Source organism: Podarcis tiliguerta (assembly GCF_965153285.1).
Source record: "Podarcis tiliguerta genome assembly, chromosome: Z".
Lineage (NCBI taxonomy): Eukaryota > Metazoa > Chordata > Lepidosauria > Squamata > Lacertidae > Podarcis > Podarcis tiliguerta.
The window spans coordinates 19,083,273-19,100,984 of NC_139553.1; the positions used below are offsets into that span (position 1 = coordinate 19,083,273).

The 17,712-nt window shown below is 48.2% G+C and overlaps 3 protein-coding genes across 8 annotated transcripts in view; 1 reads left to right on the forward strand and 2 right to left on the reverse strand.

The window, feature by feature from the left end:
* Positions 1-521: 521 nt before the first annotated feature.
* On the reverse strand, positions 522-4,372 carry LOC310669401 (protein Wnt-11b-like). Its single transcript, XM_083423246.1, has 5 exons — positions 4,003-4,372; positions 3,045-3,274; positions 1,675-1,952; positions 1,201-1,493; positions 522-867 (listed from the first exon to the last, which is right to left on the reverse strand). Exons 1-5 carry the CDS (start codon positions 4,071-4,073, stop codon positions 693-695), a joined length of 1,047 nt encoding a protein of 348 aa, XP_083279372.1. The 5' UTR covers positions 4,074-4,372; the 3' UTR covers positions 522-692.
* Positions 4,373-5,898: 1,526 nt separating this feature from the next.
* Positions 5,899-12,683, forward strand: LOC310669492 (transforming growth factor beta activator LRRC33-like). The gene is made up of 2 exons (XM_083423678.1): positions 5,899-6,107; positions 7,874-12,683. The coding sequence occupies exons 1-2, from the start codon at positions 6,003-6,005 to the stop codon at positions 9,773-9,775; spliced, it is 2,007 nt and encodes a 668-aa protein (XP_083279804.1). The 5' UTR covers positions 5,899-6,002; the 3' UTR covers positions 9,776-12,683.
* A 1,089-nt stretch (positions 12,684-13,772) lies between these two features.
* Positions 13,773-17,712, reverse strand: part of EDA (ectodysplasin A) — a 50,800-nt gene continuing 46,860 nt past the window's right edge. For 2 of the 6 annotated variants that reach the window (XM_083423914.1, XM_083423912.1), the window contains exons 7-8: positions 17,480-17,610; positions 14,711-15,100 (exon numbers count right to left, since the gene is read on the reverse strand). In XM_083423914.1, the coding sequence (XP_083280040.1) occupies positions 14,849-15,100; positions 17,480-17,610 (383 nt within the window). In that variant the 3' untranslated portion in view covers positions 14,711-14,848. Of the gene's footprint in view, positions 15,101-17,479; positions 17,611-17,712 lie in introns of all 6 variants that reach the window. The other 4 variants (XM_083423916.1, XM_083423917.1, XM_083423915.1 and 1 more) reach the window with 4 other exon arrangements.

Sequence of the window (17,712 nt, forward strand, 5' to 3'; positions counted from 1 at the left end):
GGACAGAAGATTGGTCAAGCTAGTATTGTTAATATTATGAGCTCACAAGACAAGATGAGCACATAGTGAAAATATTTTTGGAGCATCAAAGCCGTTATATTGGGGGTCACAAGCTTGACCTAAAGTCAATTGTTTTGTTTTGAACCTTATCAGAATCTCATTGTTTGATAAATGCTGATACTTCATTACTTAAAAGAGTGATGAGCCGCAGCATTCTTAAAATTAGGTATTATTTCTGTAACAACTGTAATAATTTTGGTATATATACTTTGACACAACTTTGATAATATAATCAGAAACATTTATCTGAGTGTTGGTTGTAGTTCTACTTTTATTTTTATGTAATTGTCACGTGTCATATGCGGTAATAAGGTATATCTCAATGCCACCATGTTAAACAGTTGAAAAATGAAAATGAATTTAAAAAAAATTATGAAAAGAAATAAAATTAGATGCTGTTGCTGAAAAAAGTAAATGAAATACTGCCGTTTATAAAAAGTTACGGTAACTGTGATTTTAAATCTAAAAGAAATTTGAAAAAAATAAAATTAAATTAAATTACTATTTTTAAATATATATATAATTATGTATAAAATTATATATATAAATATATCTGTTTCTCTCTCTGTATATGAACCCTCTCGGTGGAAAGGGGTATAGCCTCTGGTCACTTGCAGATGCCCAGCCTCTGGTCACTTGCAGACGTGCTTTTCAACCACCTGCTGGCACTTCTTGCAGGTAACGTAGCAGCACCAGTGGTACCTGCAGCGGCACTTCTCCTCCACCTTCTCTACATATGTGTTGTAGCCCCGGCCGCAGCAGAGGAGGCGGCACCCGCCACTGCCCAATGAAGTCTTGTTGCAAGGCCTGTTGGGGGGTGAGAGAACATAAGAATCTGAGAAGAGAGCCTGGATGCCGGATCAGGCCAAAAGGGACTAATCCCGCCCAACATTCTCTTTTCACAAGTAGCCAAACACCCCTAAGAGCCTAGGAATCTAGGCAGACTGCCTCTGGGCCCATTGGTTCCATAAGAACATGAGAAAAGCCCTGTCAGATTTGGCCCAACATAAACAAAGCAAAATCAAAGAATCGTAGAGACGAAAGGGATCTCCAACTAATCCAACCCCCTGCGCTGGCAGTGGGATGACAGAGGTTCAGGGAATCAAGGCTTCTGTATGTATCATGCAAGGATTTACTCACCTATCCTGAGTCCCCAAGGAGCCCAGCTTGGGGTTCTTCAGACAATAAGTGGGGGAATGTACAAGGTAGGCCAGTTCGTCTGCCTTCAGGGGCCGGAGTCTGCCTCCTCTGGGTGCCAGCTGCCTTCTGCTGCCCACAAGCCAAGGCATCACCTGCGTGGCCTCCAGGTACTTGGATTTGAGCTCTGAGCCAATAGTGGCTAAATCCCGTAAGCCTTTCCAGCAGGTCTTGACAGTGCAAGATCCAGACACCCCATGGCACTTGCACGTAGTCTCTAGGGAGTCTGACAGGACCTGGGAGGGGAGGAGGAGGAGGAAAGATAAAGAGAAGGACTGTCAGGCACCCCAGTGGGGAGAATTGAACCTCCTGCACCCACAATTCTCTCACCTGGATTCTCCAGTACCAGATAATAAAATCAGGAACCCAGGGGTCATCTAGCCCAATCCCCTGCAGTGCAGGAATGACCCTACTCACCTGCCGGCCCACTGCATTGTTATGGAGGTTTAGGACCCTGGAGATCTGCCTCCCCGCCTTGCTGAACTTCATGGGGCCGTCAACAAAGGCAGAGCCCAGCTGGAGTCCGAAGGGGAGATTGTCCCCACAGCCACCCCACTGAAAGCTGGGGTGGGGTGCCTCAGAAGGAGTGGAGCCACAGAAGCAGAAAGGGACCTGCCCAGAAGCGCAGGCCCGGGCAATGGAGTGGCTGGCGGCGGAAGATGCCAGGGCGTAAACAAAGGCGGACTCCCTGGTGCCTGCAAGAAAAAGAGTCAATGAAATTTGTTTTATAAAGCAATGCACAGCATGGAGGAAGTGGAAAGAGGCAAGTATTATTTATTATCTTAATTAAATTGCTAGGAGGCAGCAAAGGCTACCAAAGAGGAGATGTAGTAGAAGTTTTAAAAATTAGGCATGACATGGAGGAAGTGGACAAAGGAATGTTTTCCTCCCTCTCTCAAACTTGTGGACCTCCAATGAAGCTGAAGTGGTGCATGATTGAGGACAGATAAAAGGAAGGACATATTAGTTAAAACTATGGAACTCACTCCTGCAGGAAGCAGTAAGGTAAAGGTAAAGGGGACCCCTGACCATTAGGTCCAGTCGTGACCGACTCTGGGGTTGCGGCCCTCATCTCACTTTATTGGCCAAGGGAGCCGGCTTACAGCTTCCGGGGCATGTGGCCAGCATGACCAAGCCGCTTCTGGCAAACCAGAGCAGCGCACAGAAACGCCATTTACCTTCCCGCCAGAGCGGCACCTATTTATCTACTTGCACTTTGACGTGCTTTCAAACTGCTTGGTTTGCAGGAGCAGGGACTGAGCAATGGGAGCTCACCCCGCCGCGGGGATTCGAACCACCGACCTTCTGATTGGCAAGTCACAGCGCCACCCGCAGCAGGAAGCAGTAATGACCACTAAACTGGATGGCTCTAAAAGAGGATTGGTCAAATTCAGGGAGAAGAGGGCTATCAAGGCAGCTAGCCACAATGGCTATGTTCTGATACCACAGAAATGGTACTGAACCCCTGTTTCTGGAGGGGAAGAGTTTCGCTTGTGCTCAGGTTGTAGGCTTCCTATAATGGGCATCAGGTCAGTCAGTATGAGAACAGAATGTGGGACTAGGTGCCCTTGACCTGATCCAGTAGGGCTCTTATGGAACCTTGAAGGGGGTTGAATTAGATGACCCCTGGGGTCCCTTCCAACCAATTCTATGATTCTAACTGGGGAGGGGGAACTGTCTAAGTGGCCCACGTTCCCACCTGGGCAAAGGAGGCTGGATCCAGCCATGGGGGCTTTCCTCAGAGAAAGGGACGAAGGGATGAAGATGGAATAAAGGTTGATCATTACCCCTCTGTAGGTCTGGGGCCAAGTGAGGCGCCCCCTCGACGGACGAGCAGTTCCACCGGGAGCTGGCAAAGGTCTGTTGGCAGACAGCCTTGGTCTGGCGTGCTGCTTCCACCAGGCTGGGCATCGCCTCCAGGTGCCTCCGGCATAGCCGGGCGAGGGCGTCCGATGCTAGAAGGCGGCAGTCCTGGGGGTTATCCCAGGCCACTTGAGTCCCATTGGCTGCCAGGCTCCTGAAGGGTGGGAGAGAAAAAGAATGAGAGCTGTCATGACACCTGTAGAAGACACCTGGTTTCCACTGCCCGCAACGGACCCGCAACGGACCCACAAGTGGACCCACCCATCTGTGGGTGGCGTCAGGGAACCTCCCCAGTCCCTGGGGGTAGGATGGCGAGGGAAGCTCCCTGCAGATGGCGCTGTCGCCTTTAGAAACCTAGGTGGGGGGCATAAAGGAGGCATCAGAGAGGCTTTGTGTTGATCCTGCAAGGCTGGCTGGCATTGGAGGGGCTGTGCCATCTGCCAGGGGTTCTTTAGCTCTGGTTGCTGCCTTGTGCTGGATTGGGCTACTCCCTTCCATCTCTGCAATTCTGCGCTTCTATGGCCTCGGAGTGCAGCGGCCTCACCCCTTCCCTTGAGGTTTTGAAGCAGAGGTTGGACGGCCATCTGCCAGGGCGATTTCAGCTGTGATTCTCGCATTGCGGGCATGCGATGGGCGGGGGGGGCGGGGTAGAGGGTTTGGACTGGATGACCCATTGGGTCCTGGGCTGTGTTTGCAAGGGGGGCTGGTGTGGAGGCAAATCCCCGGGACCTGGCGTCGTCGTCGGGGCTTCCCTGAACCCTGCAGAGCGGGCTGGTGAGGCAGTCCTTGGTCCCCCGCTGGGCTTGGGGACAGAGAAGACGCACCCCTGCCAGGACCCCCCTCACCCCAACCCACCTACCCACCCACCCCAACGGGACTCACAACCACTGGATGGCGGCGCAGAGGCCAAGGCTGGGAAGCAGCAGGGCAAGCCCCATCCAGGAGCAGCGCATGGCTGGCGGAAAGAAAGGCCGGGGAAGGGCGCAGAGGCCTCTTAAAAGGGCTGCTCCCCGACGCAATGGGCGGTCACCAGGCCCAGGTGGCGACTGGGAGGGTCGCCAGCCTTGCCGTAGGCAACTTTTGCCGTCGGGCCACTTTGGCGACGCTACTGCAGTTCTTCCGTGGCCCACTAGATGGGGTCCGTCTCCGCTTCCTCCCGCGAGCGTGGCGCTCCCGGGAAAAGTGTACGAAGGATTGGAACGCAGCCCAGGCCGGGTGTGGATTGAAGTGACCTGGGAGGGGAGTGAAACGGGGTGGGGGCACCCTCTTGGAAAGTGAAGATCCTAGAAATGTAGAGATTATGTATTTGTATTTGCATTTATACTCCATCATTTTTTCTTTTCTTTCAAGGAGCCTAAGGTTGTTGGTGTCCATCTGTCTGGAGAGACAATGGAGTGCACCTCCAGGGGTGAAGTCAAACTGCTCTCCAGGGAGCAAGACTGGGCAGTGTGTATGGATTGCGACTACCGAGAAGGCCCTCTGCCTGGTTCCCTGTAACTTCACTTCTTGCAGTGAGGGAACCACCAGCAGACCCTCGGAGGAGGATCTCAGTGTCCAGGCTGAGCAATGGGGGTGGAGACGCTGCTTCAGGTATACTGGGCCGAGGCCGTTTAAGGCTTTAAAGGTCAGCACCAACACTTTGAATTGTGCTCGGAAATGTACTGAGAGCCAGTGAAGATCCTTTGGACCAATGTTACATGGTCCCAGCAGCCACTCCCAGTCTCTCAGCTGCATTTTGGATCAGTTGTAGTTTACGGGTCACCTTCAAAGGTAGCCCCACGTAGAGCGCATTGCAGTAGTCCAAGAGGGAGATAACTAGAGCATGCGCCACTCTGGTGAGACAGTCTGTGGGCAGGTAAGGTCTCAGCCTGCGTACCAGATGGAGCTGGTAAACAGCTGCCCTGAACACAGAATTGGCCAGCGCCTCCATGGACAGCTGTGAGTCCAAAATGACCCCCAGGTATCACACCTGGTCCTTCAGGGGCACAGTTACCCCATTCAGAACCAAGGAATATGCCCCCCACCTGCCCCCTGTCCCCAGACAAAGTACTTCTCTATTGTCAGATTCAGTCTGTTGACTGCCACCACCACCACTCTAGACGCTCGCACAGGACATTTATCACCTTCCCTGGTTCTTCCACTGTGCCCTCAGTATGCAACGATTGGAAAGTTGTAAGACTACACTGAATATTTACGCATTCCAGGGACCTTTTAAAACAAATAGCCATTGAAATGCATCAAAATGGGCTCTGGTTCTGCTCCCCGGCCTGAAAACAGTCAGGATCTGGTCCATTAAGTTAAAGGAAGGATGAAGTATACAGAGGTTGGTGGGTCATCAGTCAGGGATGGTTTAGCTGTGGTTCCAGCATTGCAGGGGGTTGTGCTAGGTGCACTCAGAGCTTCCTTCCAACCCTAAAATCCTATGATTTTCACAGATGGACATTCAGCCCTGAGGGAATCATCTGAGCCTCAACATGTAAAGAAAAGCTGGATTTTGGGATCGGTAGGAACTCCCATCCCTCTGTGTGCTTCTAGGTGCTCTACCAGTGATGCAAAATCCCCCCCTGGAAGCCAGTGGGTTTTCCAGCTGGGGGATTACCTGAGAAATCCCTTGGGCTCCCTTCCCTCAAATAGCCGATTTCCCTTTGGGGCTAAGAGGCTCTCCCAGGTCCTCTGAGGTCCTTCCTTGGTTTTGCTTTCCCTTCTGGACTCTTCCCCCACTCCCCATTAAGCCTCCCAGTGCCTAGTCTGTGGCTTCTGTGGTCCTGAGAAATGCACAGCCCTTATCATCTCCCTGCAGACACCCAGGTCTATTTATACACCAAACCTCCTTCCTTTGGGACAGTGGAAGAGGCACTGCAGGGTGGCTTTTAGAAGCTGCGATGGGCTTCCTCCAGGTACACCTCCTGTTTTGGGTGCTGCTGCCTGTTTTTCTGAGAGCATGGCCTCGCCAAAAGGAGACCCCCAAACTTCTGCCCTGCTGGAAGGTAAGGCACCTAGAATCACAGGATTGTAGAGTTGGAAGGGGACAGTCATCCAGTCCAACCACTCATTGGAGTTTTTTAATACAGAGGTTGGGTCTGTATATATTAGAATCTTTCAAGAGGGCTGGGGACATCTATGGCCCTCCAGATGTCCTTGGACTCCAGCCAGCATGGCCAATGGTCAAGACTGATGGGATTTGTAGTCACGGGTTCCCTAGGCTTGCTCTAACCTATTGGACACACAGCCCTCTCAAGGGTGAGCTTTCACCTCTGTCAAAATTAAATCCCAAAAATATTGTACCAAATTAGATTTTGCCATCAATATGTACTGAGTTTATTGCAACCCGTCTGACAATTAGCTGATATGGAAGAAAACATATTTTGAAAAATGTATGGATTAACTGTATAAATAATGAATCTCTATAAAGAATAATTTAAAACAAAAAACACCATTATTATTTTTTACATTTACAAAGGGGTATGATGCCATCTGTGAATCAATTTCATTGAGCTTTCCCTAAGAAAGCTGGAAACAGATTTTTGGCAGTTCCCAAATTTTATTCCAATCCTCAGGGAATAATTTTTGTGCCGATATCCAGCTCCCGTATCTTTTTATGGGGTTCCATAGATCTGTAAGTTAAATTAAGCAATATGGAATACAATTTAGAAACTAATCTTCTTCCACCCATTGTGTTTAATAAATTTATAAATTGTGTTAAGGGTCTCAGAGTTTGCGTTTTTATGTTCTTTTGTAATAAAACTATGAATTTGATTAAAAGAAGCCATTTTGACTCTCCCAAAGGGACCTCAAATATTTATCTGCAGTGGGAATTACATTGTCCTAGTAGCAGGGCCATTCCTTTGAAATGGTAAATAGATTAGTTCCTAAATCTCTTATTTACTAGTTTACACCTATTGACAGTTTGCTCAGCTTAACAGAAACTTGCCAGACTGGATTTGCAGGAAGGGGGTAAGCCCCATAGATTCCAGACAGTTTTGTTAATGGGATTTGCAAGTGAAAAGACAATTGGAAGGTTTTCCCCATCCTCCTCCTACTACAGAGAAATATTTGAGGTCCCTTTGGGAGAGTCCAAATGGCTTCAAGGATTGCTCTCCTGTACTATTTCAGACATGTGGTTTATATACTTATGTATGTGTGTTTATCTTGTGCATTTATGAACATTTATTCTATATTAGAGACCTTAGAATTCTTATAACATTGGCTACTAGCCCTGATGGCTATGCTCTGCTTCTACAATGAGAGGCATCAGTGCTTCTGAACATCAGTTGCTAGAAACCAGAGGAAGGGAGAAGACTGAAATGTTGCTGTTTATGTGTTATTATATTTGTTATTGTGTGGTTTTACTATGTTATTATGAAAATGCTCTTTGCACTGTTTGATTTTGAAGCACTTTCTTATTAGCTTTGTTATAAGTCACTTTGAGTTTGATTTTTTGGGGGGTGGAAAAGGGGCATAAAAATGAAATGTATGAATGAATGAGAGAGCTCTTGTGCTTGGGTTCTGCTTACTGGTTTGCCTTTGGGACATCTGATTGGTCCTTGTAACTACAGGATGGTGCACTAGTTGGACCGTTGGCCTGATTGAGCAGACACTTCTGATGCTCTTCTGGAACTTCCAGGTCCAGAGGTATTTGACCACTGTGAAAACAGGATGCTGGACTAGACGGATCACTGGCCTGATCCAGCAGGGCTATTCTTATGTTCTCATGTTTGTCTGACTTCCTTCTTCTTACTCCTCCTCTCTCCAGACCTGGATTTCTGTCTCTTGCAGAGGCAGAGGCTTGACCACGTTTCCACAAGGACTCAGCTATGAAATCAAGCAGATTGACCTCTCCCACAATGCCATCTCAAACCTGACAGACCATGACACATCTGCTTTGGAACAGTTGGAGCAGCTGGACCTGTCATACAACCACCTGCACTCACTGTCCGGGGGAGCCCTGGGGCACCTTGCCCATCTTCGCTCCCTGATTCTGGCCGGGAACCAACTCCACCAAGACCATTTCTCCAATGGAAATGCCTTCCTGTCACTGGTGAGCCTGGCAGCCCTTGATGTCTCAGCCAACGGCTTAGACAACCAGATGGTGGCCTCATACCTCCACCACCTCCCAGCTCTGGAGTGGCTAGACCTGTCGGAGAACCACTTGACCTGTCTGGCAAATGGCATCTTCCAGGGGGTGCCCAGGCTGAGGGAACTGCACTTGAGGCGCAACTCCCTTGTTGAGATCGAGGAAGGGGCCTTGTCCCAGCTCAGGGCCCTGGAGGTCCTTGACTTGTCCATGAATTCCCTCCACTGCATCACAGGCTTCGGCCTAGCCCAGCTGCGAGTCCTGAACCTTAGCTACAACGCACTGGAGTCCTTTGACGGGGCAGGAGAAGAGGCTCCTTGCCGCCTCCATGCCTTGGACCTGAGCCACAACCGGCTGAATGCCCTCCCGCTGCTCCCCAGGAGGAACTGGCTTCGGTACCTCAACCTCTCCCACAACGCCATCACCACAGCGACTAACGAGAGCCAGAACGTCACTCAGAATGTCTCTCAGAGCTTTGCAAAACTGATGGACCTGAATCTCAGCAGCAACCGCCTGGGATCATTCCCAGTTGCGCTTCTTCGTGGTTTGGCTTCCCTTCGGACTCTAAGCCTGGCAAGGAATTGCCTCAGTGACATTGCCGTGGAGCTGCCCATGGATCACAGTTCACCAGGTCCCATTGCTGACAGGGCATGGCAAAAACAAACCTCACTGTCTGTACGGATGCTGGACCTCCAAGGGAACTCCATCAGACACTTGCCGCCACGTTTTTTCGACCTGCTTCCTGACCTGGAGGAGATGGACCTTGGCCTCAACCACATCCAGCTCTGTCGAGCAAGGAACTCCTCTAAGGGAGAGTGCCTCCATGCCAAAACAGAGGACTGCACTACCTTCCACTGCCTTCCACACCTCAGGCACCTCAGCTTACGCGGGAACAACCTCGGGCTGGTGCACGGATGCCTGTTCCACCGAACGCCCTTGGCCTCCCTGGATCTGTCAGAGAACCAGGGTCTGGTCCTGCCCAGTTATGCTTTGGAGGGTCTGGAAGCATCTTTGCAGGAGCTCTCTTTGAGAGGGAACCAAATGAAGACCGCCAGCCTGAATTTCCCTTGCCTGGTGTCCCTGAGCATGCTGGACATGTCAGGGAATGACCTGAGTGCCATCCCTCCCAGCTTGCTTTGCTCCCTGCTGGAGAAACTGGACATCCAAGGAAACCAGCTGGAGAGCATAGAAGAAGCCACAGCAAAGCAGCTAAGAAAGAGCCTCCGGTCTTTGTCTGTGGCTGGAAACCCCTTCAGCTGCTGCGAGCGAAAGTGGCTGCAAATCCTGGGCACTTCCGTGCTGGACTTGGGTGAGACGCTGTGTTATTACCGCAATGGGGAGGAAAGCTTCACAACTCAAATCAGTGGTGAACAGGCTGGGCAGCTTTGCCCTCGCAATGCGTACAAGGTCTATCTGGCTGTAACTGCATTTTTGGTGTGCACTGTGGGCCTCCTCTGCGCCAGTGTGCGCTGGTTCCTGAAAAGGGCTAAGACCTGCATGCTACTCTGCCTGGGCTCCCTAAGAAACAAAGTGGAGCCTGCTCCATCTCCAAGCAAGGAAGCAGACTCTACAATTTTATAATCTTTAAATATTCATCCTGCCCTTGTAAATGGCCTGTAGGATTTCTGCCTCTGCTTTCCCCTCTGGAGTGAGCAGTTGCTGTTTATTACACAACCAACTTTACATCTTTGCAAGCAGCAAAATTAATTTTTTTAAATTAAATTAAAATTTAAAATTAAATTAAAAATACTTCGTGCTTCTGAAAACATTTACAGAATATCAAATATGCTCATGGCCATAATTTCAAAGTAGCCGAGGATGGTACATTTCAGCCATAAAATACCTGGGTAAGATGTAATGAGCTGTGAGGTAGAGAAGGTTTCTGGTAAGAGGGGATAAAAGAAAAGGAGGGAAAAGGCAAATCTGAATTGAGGCAGGTAAGTGTAAAGTGATGCACATTGGGACAGTCTCCTCCCTCTCCTTATTTGCAACTCCTGCATTGCAGGGGATTGGACTAAAAATGCCTCTTGTGGGTTCCTTACATCTCTTTATGCATTATCCATCAGCAATAGCCTTCTGCAAACATCCCTGAGTTTGCAGTTCTGTTGTTGGCATGGTGAGAGTGGGGGATCCCAAACCCAAACCTCTACTCCCGCAACTCCAGGGAAAGGCTGCTGGCTGCCTCTATTTATAGCACTGTTTATGTACCTTCTAGATAGGAGCTAGAGAGGAAGTTGTAGTGCAGGTTCTCAGAGGGTGTTTCCTGCATAGCAAAGAGAAGCAGAATCCTGGGTGCTCCAATAAAGAAGGGGGAAAGGGAACAATGCTCAGGGAAGTCCAATGGAGCCCTGTTTAGAAAGGACTTCAAGGCGGAGGGAGGGGGCGGTCCTTCCTAGCTTTGGCATCCCATCTTTGCCCACCACTGGACCCAACGTAGCAGCAGCAGCAGAGAGGAAGGAGGCCAGGTGGCCACCCAGGCAGACCTTGGCCCAAGTCATGCCACCACCCCGTTTTATTCTGTTTTGAGGCAAGTAAAGAAATGTACACTTACTCCCTGGGAGGAGCTAACTGTAGAAAGATCCAAGGCAGGTAAAATAAAGCACTTCTTAGCAAACGGAAATCTTTCCCACAGGAGGTAGTAAGAGCCACCAACTTGGACGGCTTTAAAACAGGATTGGACACATTCATGGAGGAAGAGACAGTTATTGATGGCTACTAGCCATGATGGCTATGTTCTGCCTCCACAGTTGAAGGTATTCATGCTTCTGAATACCAGTTTCTGGAAACTGCGGGTGGTGTGTGTGTGCTCTTGCTCTCAGGGCTTGCTTGCGGGTTTCCCATTTCAGCATCTAGTTGGCCACTGTGAGGAAAGGATGCTGGACTCAGTGGCTTGATCCATCAGGCTCTTCTTACACTCCTAAGGAACATCCATGTCCAGGGGTAGTCTGTCTAGCTTCCTAGTCTCTTAGGGGCATTTGGTCCCTGTGAGAACAGGATGCTGGATTCGGATGGGCCATTGGCATGATCAAGCAAGGCTCTTCTCATGATCTTTAGGCCTCTGGCATCCCTCAGCCCACCCAGATTGAGCAGACCATTGTTTCCGCTCTGAGGAAACTGGTAGCCCTTGGGCAACAAAACTGTGGGTGGCCCAATGGGATGGTCTGGGTCAGTCCCGACCCCCTCCCGACATCAGGAACATACAATGGGCCCCCAGGCTCTCATCTAAACGATCCAAGCTCCCTGGGGTCCTTGAGGGCCAGTCACTGCCTCTCAGCATAATCTTATCTCACAGGGTTGTTGCTATTGTGGGGATTTATTTATCACATGCATATCTCACCTTTTCTTTCAAGCTCAAGCTGGATTACATGCTGTGAGGAAGGTTGGGTTGAGATGCATTGACAGACCCCCCACAGTCTCCCAGTGAGTTTCTTGGCTGAGCAAGGACTTGAACTCCACACAACAACCCTGTCTAGTAAATTAGGCAGAGTCAGTGACTGATCCCAAAGGTCACCTGGTGAGCTTTATGTCTGAGTGGGGATTCGAACCCTGGTCTCTTCAAGGTCATAGTCCAACAGTCTTTAACCGTTACGCCACCCTGGCTCTCAGTGAGGAGGGAGAGAACAAAGGATTCTTGGGAGGAAAATGCTGGGATACAAATGCAATCAACAGATGTGCCATCCTAGAGTGCAGGTAGCCACTGGTGGAAGATCTGTCTGCCTGGCCAAAGTCCAAAGATGTTCTTCTAGAGCTGAAGGTTGTGGTGGTGGGGGAAGCTGCACCCCTTCTGAGTTGAATTACTTTTTATTATCTTTCTGTATTTTAACTGTGCCATTTTCTCTTGAGTCCCAGTCTGGGAAAAAGGCAAGATATAAATAAATGTAATAATAATTGTAATTGGCAGCTGAAGCAACAACAGCAGATATGTTCCAATGTCTAAGACAATATTCTCCTGCTAATTGTGCTTCTAAATACATATTCTACATTTGACCCCCTTTAGAACAGCTTTACTTTGAAATGTTTTGCTTTTTTTTGTTGTTAATTTTGCTGTGTTAAATGTGCATTCTATACTTGACCTTTGTGTGTTATGTCCTACAGTGGTACCTCGGGTTAAGTACTTAATTCGTTCCGGAGGTCCGTTCTTAACCTGAAGCACCACTTTTAGCTAATGGGCCCTCCTGCTGCTGCCGCTCCGCTAGAGCACTTTTTCTGTTCTCATCCTGAAGCAAAGTTCTTAACCTGAGGTACTATTTCTGGGTTAGCAGAGTCTGCAACCTGAAGCGTCTGTAACTCGAGGTACCACTGTATTTTGAAACCTTTAACCCAAGATTATATTTTCCTCTTAGTTTTGAATGTATATTTTATCTTTTTCTGTGATGTTTTATTTTGGAATATTTTATTGGATGTTTGAATGTACCTTGCAAACCACCAAGAGATTATTTTGCTTAAAATCATAAAGCAGTCTAGGAAATAAATAAAAATAATGCAGGGATGGTTTTTTGTTGCGATTTCTGCATTGCAGACTAAGTGTTCCTTGGGGCTTCGTTCCAAATCCACAGTTCTATGATTCTAATGAATCCAATTCCTCTACAAACCTGATGAGCTGACTGAAAAGTTTTACATTGAAAAATGCTTCTTCCGCCAGGCATTTAAGGATAAAATTATTTGTAGGAGTTGTCATGAAGGGTCTGATGCTTCCTGAAACTCATTTCATGAAGAGGAATAGAATAAAATGGTGTGAGGATGGACTGAAGAGACTCAGAAAGCCTGTGAGGGAAATTATGTCACCACAGACAACAAATTTGCAAGTTGTACCATAGATTAAGAGTCTTACACCAAGGTGGTGCATGGAAGGGACACAGGTTTATGTCATGCTTGGGGCTCCAAACCAATGGATTCAAAACTGCTTTTAAAGATAGGTCAGATAGCCACCTGTCAAGGCTTCTTCTGCTGTGGTTCCTGCATTGCAGGGTGTTGGACTGAATCTTGGGGACGGGCCCTTTCAACTACGGGATCAGTGAAGGCAAGTCAGCATGGATCCCACTGGTCTGCCATCTGTTTCAAGGTTTTAGGATTATAGAAGCGTTAACTCCATACAAGTGATGGTCAGATTCTCTAGCTGGGATTCCTGCATCGCAGTGGGGTTAGACTAAATGAATTTTGGGGGTTACATCCAACCCTACAATTCTGATCTTTGACTCACTGGAGGTTTGTCAGCAGATGACGGATGGCCACCTGTCAAGGATTATTGAACTGTGGTTCTTGCCTTGCCGGGAGTTCAAACATCTAAAGGGCTGTCACATGGAAGATAAACCAATGGCTTCAAGTGACAACAAAGGAGACAAAACCTTAGGATGAACTTTCTGATGGTAAGCGCTGCTTGACCGTGGAACGGACTCCATCAAAAGGAGGTGAACTCTCCCTCATTGGAGGTTTTTAAACTGAGATTGGATGGTCACCTGTTGCTTCCACTGCTACAATCTAGTGGTTTCCGCATTGTAGTGGGCTGGATGAGATACCTTTCTATGATTTCCCCACACTCCGACTGAAGGCCTGACCATTCCAAACACAGCATCCAAAATCAGGTTGGAAAAAGTTTTATTTGCAATGGAAAATATCGACAATTCACGTAAACTTACATCCCTGTCTATGTACATTATGTATATTCTATATACAGACCATACAGTGGAGAACATGCCCGCCTGGCCGTTTCCCCTGTGCCCGTGGACCCTTCTGGCCACCCTAAGCTGCATTGGGGAGCTGAACCACCACTCTACCAGCATGGTCAAAACCCGAGGAATTTGCAGGGGAGGAACAATTTTTCATTAATCTATGGAATTCCCTCCCGCAGGAGGCAGTGATGGCCAACAACCTGGATGGCATTTACAAGAGGACTGGACAAATATGTAGAGCAGGAGGGGGCTATCAACGGCTACTAACAACTGTGGTTATGTTCCACCTCCACATCTGGAGGCAGCAGTGTTTCTTAATGTCACTTGCTGGGATGGTGGAGGTCCTTCTGAGTGGGCGGCAACTTTTGAGTACCAGAGTTAGAATTAAAAATATTTCCCCACAAATTGGGTAAAAGGTAAGCATCCAACCCATGTGCAGTGTCCTCGAGCACCAATTCTTTTCTGGGATCCTTACCAATTGCAGCCTGTTCAATATCTGACTATATCTGAACATGAAAAAGGTGTTCAGCAACCTCCTATTGAAGTACTGGCTTCTCTGTTTGTTTCCCCAGCTTAGGGTTGGTGATGCTGACACAAGTCTGCCTGCTTAGCCTGCAAAGGTCTGCATTCCCTCTTAAACTCAACTCGGGGGGGGGGCAGTGAATGGACTTAGGGGGCAGTGAACTGACTTAGGGACAAGTTACTGAGCACAGGGCACCTGAATATTCCACGACAATTGGCACAGATGGGCCATGGATCACAGGGCTCTATATCCAGGAGTCTCATTTTAAGATCCAACGTTTGCTTGTCAAAGAGAACCGAGTGATATGATCCCACCCCAGCCTCAGTTTTTCCTAGTGAATGCTAGGGGATCTCCTTTTCCCTAATGCAAAACCCAGAGGGGACCCCCTTTTTATGCCCTTCCTTCCTGCTGCCGCACCAATGAATAAATATCCCTTGTCCGTTCTCCCTGTCCAAGTCCCCTCTAGGATGCTGGAGCATCTCCCAGCCGTATGGCCCCAAAGAAGGTGGTGTGCTTGCTCATGTTGATGGAGATGTCTGCGTGGACCATCTTCACGGCGATTTTCTGCCGGGCTTTCAGGAGGCAAACCCCGGCTGTGTAGCAGGTGTTGAAGTTGGTCTTGCCCGTCTCGAGGCTCCGCGTGCACTGCAGGAAGGGCCTCTCGTCCACCACCACCTCGTAGCTGGCAAAGTCCGTGAAGTTGATATAATATACCTAGACAGGGGGGAAAGGGCATTATTTTAGGAAGGCAAGGGGGCCAGGCTACATGACCCCTGGTGTGCCTTCCAACTCTACAATTCTACCTCTGTTTCCAAGGGCAATTGAAATGCCCAAGTGACCTTCAATCAGCACATTCCTTGTTCAAACAAATGAAGAGCCCTAAGAGTATTTCATAAGAACGTAAGATTAGCCTGCTGAATCAGGCCCATGGCTCCTCTAGCCTGACATCCTGTTTTCATAGAGGCTGAACAGTTCCTTGTGGGAAGCAGGACAAGAACACAAGAGCAATACTGCCCCTTCTGCGGTTTCCAGCAACTGGTGTTCAGAAGCACTGCAACAGCATAGCCCAGCAATTGTGGCTTGTAGGCATCAAAAGTCCTCCAAGCTTCCTTGAATCTGCCTAATCCTCTTTTAAAGCCAAGTTGGTGCCCATCAACTGCCTCTTGTGGGGTGTGAATGTCACAGTTTAACTATAAACTGTGCCAAAAAGGTACTTTTAAAAACCTGTTCTAAACCTTCCAACATTCAGATTCATTGGATGTCCATGAGTTTCCAGTGTTAGGAGAGCGGGAGAAAAGCTTTTCTCCTTGCACTGTATCCATGCTAGGCATCATTTATAAACTCCTATAATGGTTGCCTCTTACTCGCTGTTTCTCCAAACTAATAAGCCGCAAACAACTGCAACTTTTCCTCACAAGAGAGTTGCCCTACCCTCTTGATCATTTCCTTTGTATTGCCCTACATTGCGGCAAGAGGAGCAAGAATGGCTGGGAGTCTTGCACCGCTGTGATAAAGCACGAAAACGTTTAGAAAGCCAGCCATAAAAAGAATGCCTCGGCAAGCATCGCTACCTCTCCCCTTTCAGAAAAAGCAAGAGGGTCTGATTCCGCTTGCAGAAGGGAAGCAACTGTTTTAAAACTCTAGGAAGGATGCAAGGACATGGCAGGCAGAACCTAGCAGATGTTGGAGGGTAATGCCTGATAGCCGTCTTCCAACATCCCTGGAAGGTGGAGCCAGCTTTTTTCCTGCTGCTCCAGAGAAGACCCAAACCAATGGAGTCAAATGACAAAACCTTATGAAGAACTTTCTGAAGGTAAGAGCTGTTCGAGAGTGGAATAAATGACCTTGGAAGGTGCTGGACTCTCCCTCATGGGAGGTTTTTTTAAACAAAGGTTGGATTGCCATTGGTGATTCCTGCACTGCAGGGGGCTAGACTAGATGTCCTCTGGGGGTTCCTTCCAACCCTACAATGCTTTGAGACCTGTCTTTGTACGCAAGCAACTGGACTGAAAACAAAGCACCTCCTTCTGTCACGGGATTCTCTCTCTGCCACCCTATTTTGGGAATAGGAACAGAAGGCCTTTTCCAGCGGGATAGCAGCATGGAAGCAACATGTCCCAGACTGGGAGGAAAAGGATTTGGTTAATTGGCCGAAAACCTTTCTGAAAAGCATTTCATAATCTAAAAGCATAATCTAAAAGGGCAGAGCTTGAATGAGCATTAAAAGAACTGTACTCCCCAGGGTCATCTAATTCACCCCCTGTAATGAGGAAACAACAGCTAACGTACTGCATAGTGTCTATGCAAATGTTTGGCTCGTCCAAGACTACACAGAGTCTTTATTCTTGCTAGTGATGGAACTCAGAGATGGAGAATACTTTTTATGTTTTAGAAAGCTTTATTACTTGTAAATTGGATCTTTGCATGAGTGATACTTTACTATCCCTTCAGAGCTGTGTTGGATACTTCTGTCCTTCCAGGCTGTGATGCTTTAAAATGTTCCATTTTTGTTTTAAGAAAACAAAAATGTTCCATTCTTGTATTAATTCTTTTTGTTATGTTTGCACCTTTTTTTGTTAACAAGCCAACAAAGTATTATTTTAATTTTTTTTAAAAAGGATGTTAACATTTCTTTATCTATCAAATTTATATCCCATCTTTTTCTCCAAGGAGATCAAAGTGGCGTACACGGTGTATTCTTCATTAAATCCCCCACAACAACCCTGAGAGGTAGGTGAGGCTGAGACTGGCCCTGCAAGGTCACCACTGAGTGAGCACCTTCGGCTGCATGGGTAAAGAGCACTAGGACCCAGGAGAGAAAAGGGTTCATATCCCCCAATTGCCTATTAAGTTCACTGGGTAAGACCTTGGGTGCCAGTCACTCTCAGTCCAACCTGCCTTTGCAGGGTTGTTGTGAGGATAAAATGGGGAAATATATGCATGCCACCTTGAGACCCCTGGAGGAAAGGTAGAATAGAAATAGATTTAAAAAGTAAGTAATAAAGACACATTCTGCTTGCTCCAAAGCCTCCCCCGCCCCGGACGACCCAGGCGGTTTGCATTTCAGAGGTACCATACTCAGACCGTACTCACTTCTACCTGACTATAGACGAAGTAGGTGCCGTCCACCAGCACCTCCAGCTCCCCGCTACGGGCATGCAGCTTGAAGACACGGGGGTTCAGGGCGAGGCGGGACCAGTCGTTGAGGACTCCCCCTGAAAGATCTCAGTATGAGAAAATGGCAGTCACTCAGTACCCGTTGGGATGAGGAGAGACAAAATACCAGAGCAACGTGAACACAGGCAACAGCCGCTTGGCAGGCAAGC

Excerpts from the sequence above, each read along its gene's own strand:
- LOC310669401 (XM_083423246.1), bottom strand. The coding sequence starts at position 4,073 with ATGCGCTGCTCCTGGATGGGGCTTGCCCTGCTGCTTCCCAGCCTTGGC. Across the intron at positions 3,275-4,002 it reads TGCGCCGCCATCCAGTGGTT|GAGCCTGGCAGCCAATGGGA; the intron begins GTGAGTCCCGTT and ends CCCACCCTTCAG. Across the intron at positions 1,953-3,044 it reads GGCCCCAGACCTACAGAGGG|GCACCAGGGAGTCCGCCTTT; the intron begins GTAATGATCAAC and ends TTTTTCTTGCAG.
- LOC310669492 (XM_083423678.1), top strand. The coding sequence starts at position 6,003 with ATGGGCTTCCTCCAGGTACACCTCCTGTTTTGGGTGCTGCTGCCTGTT. Across the intron at positions 6,108-7,873 it reads AACTTCTGCCCTGCTGGAAG|ACCTGGATTTCTGTCTCTTG; the intron begins GTAAGGCACCTA and ends TCCTCTCTCCAG.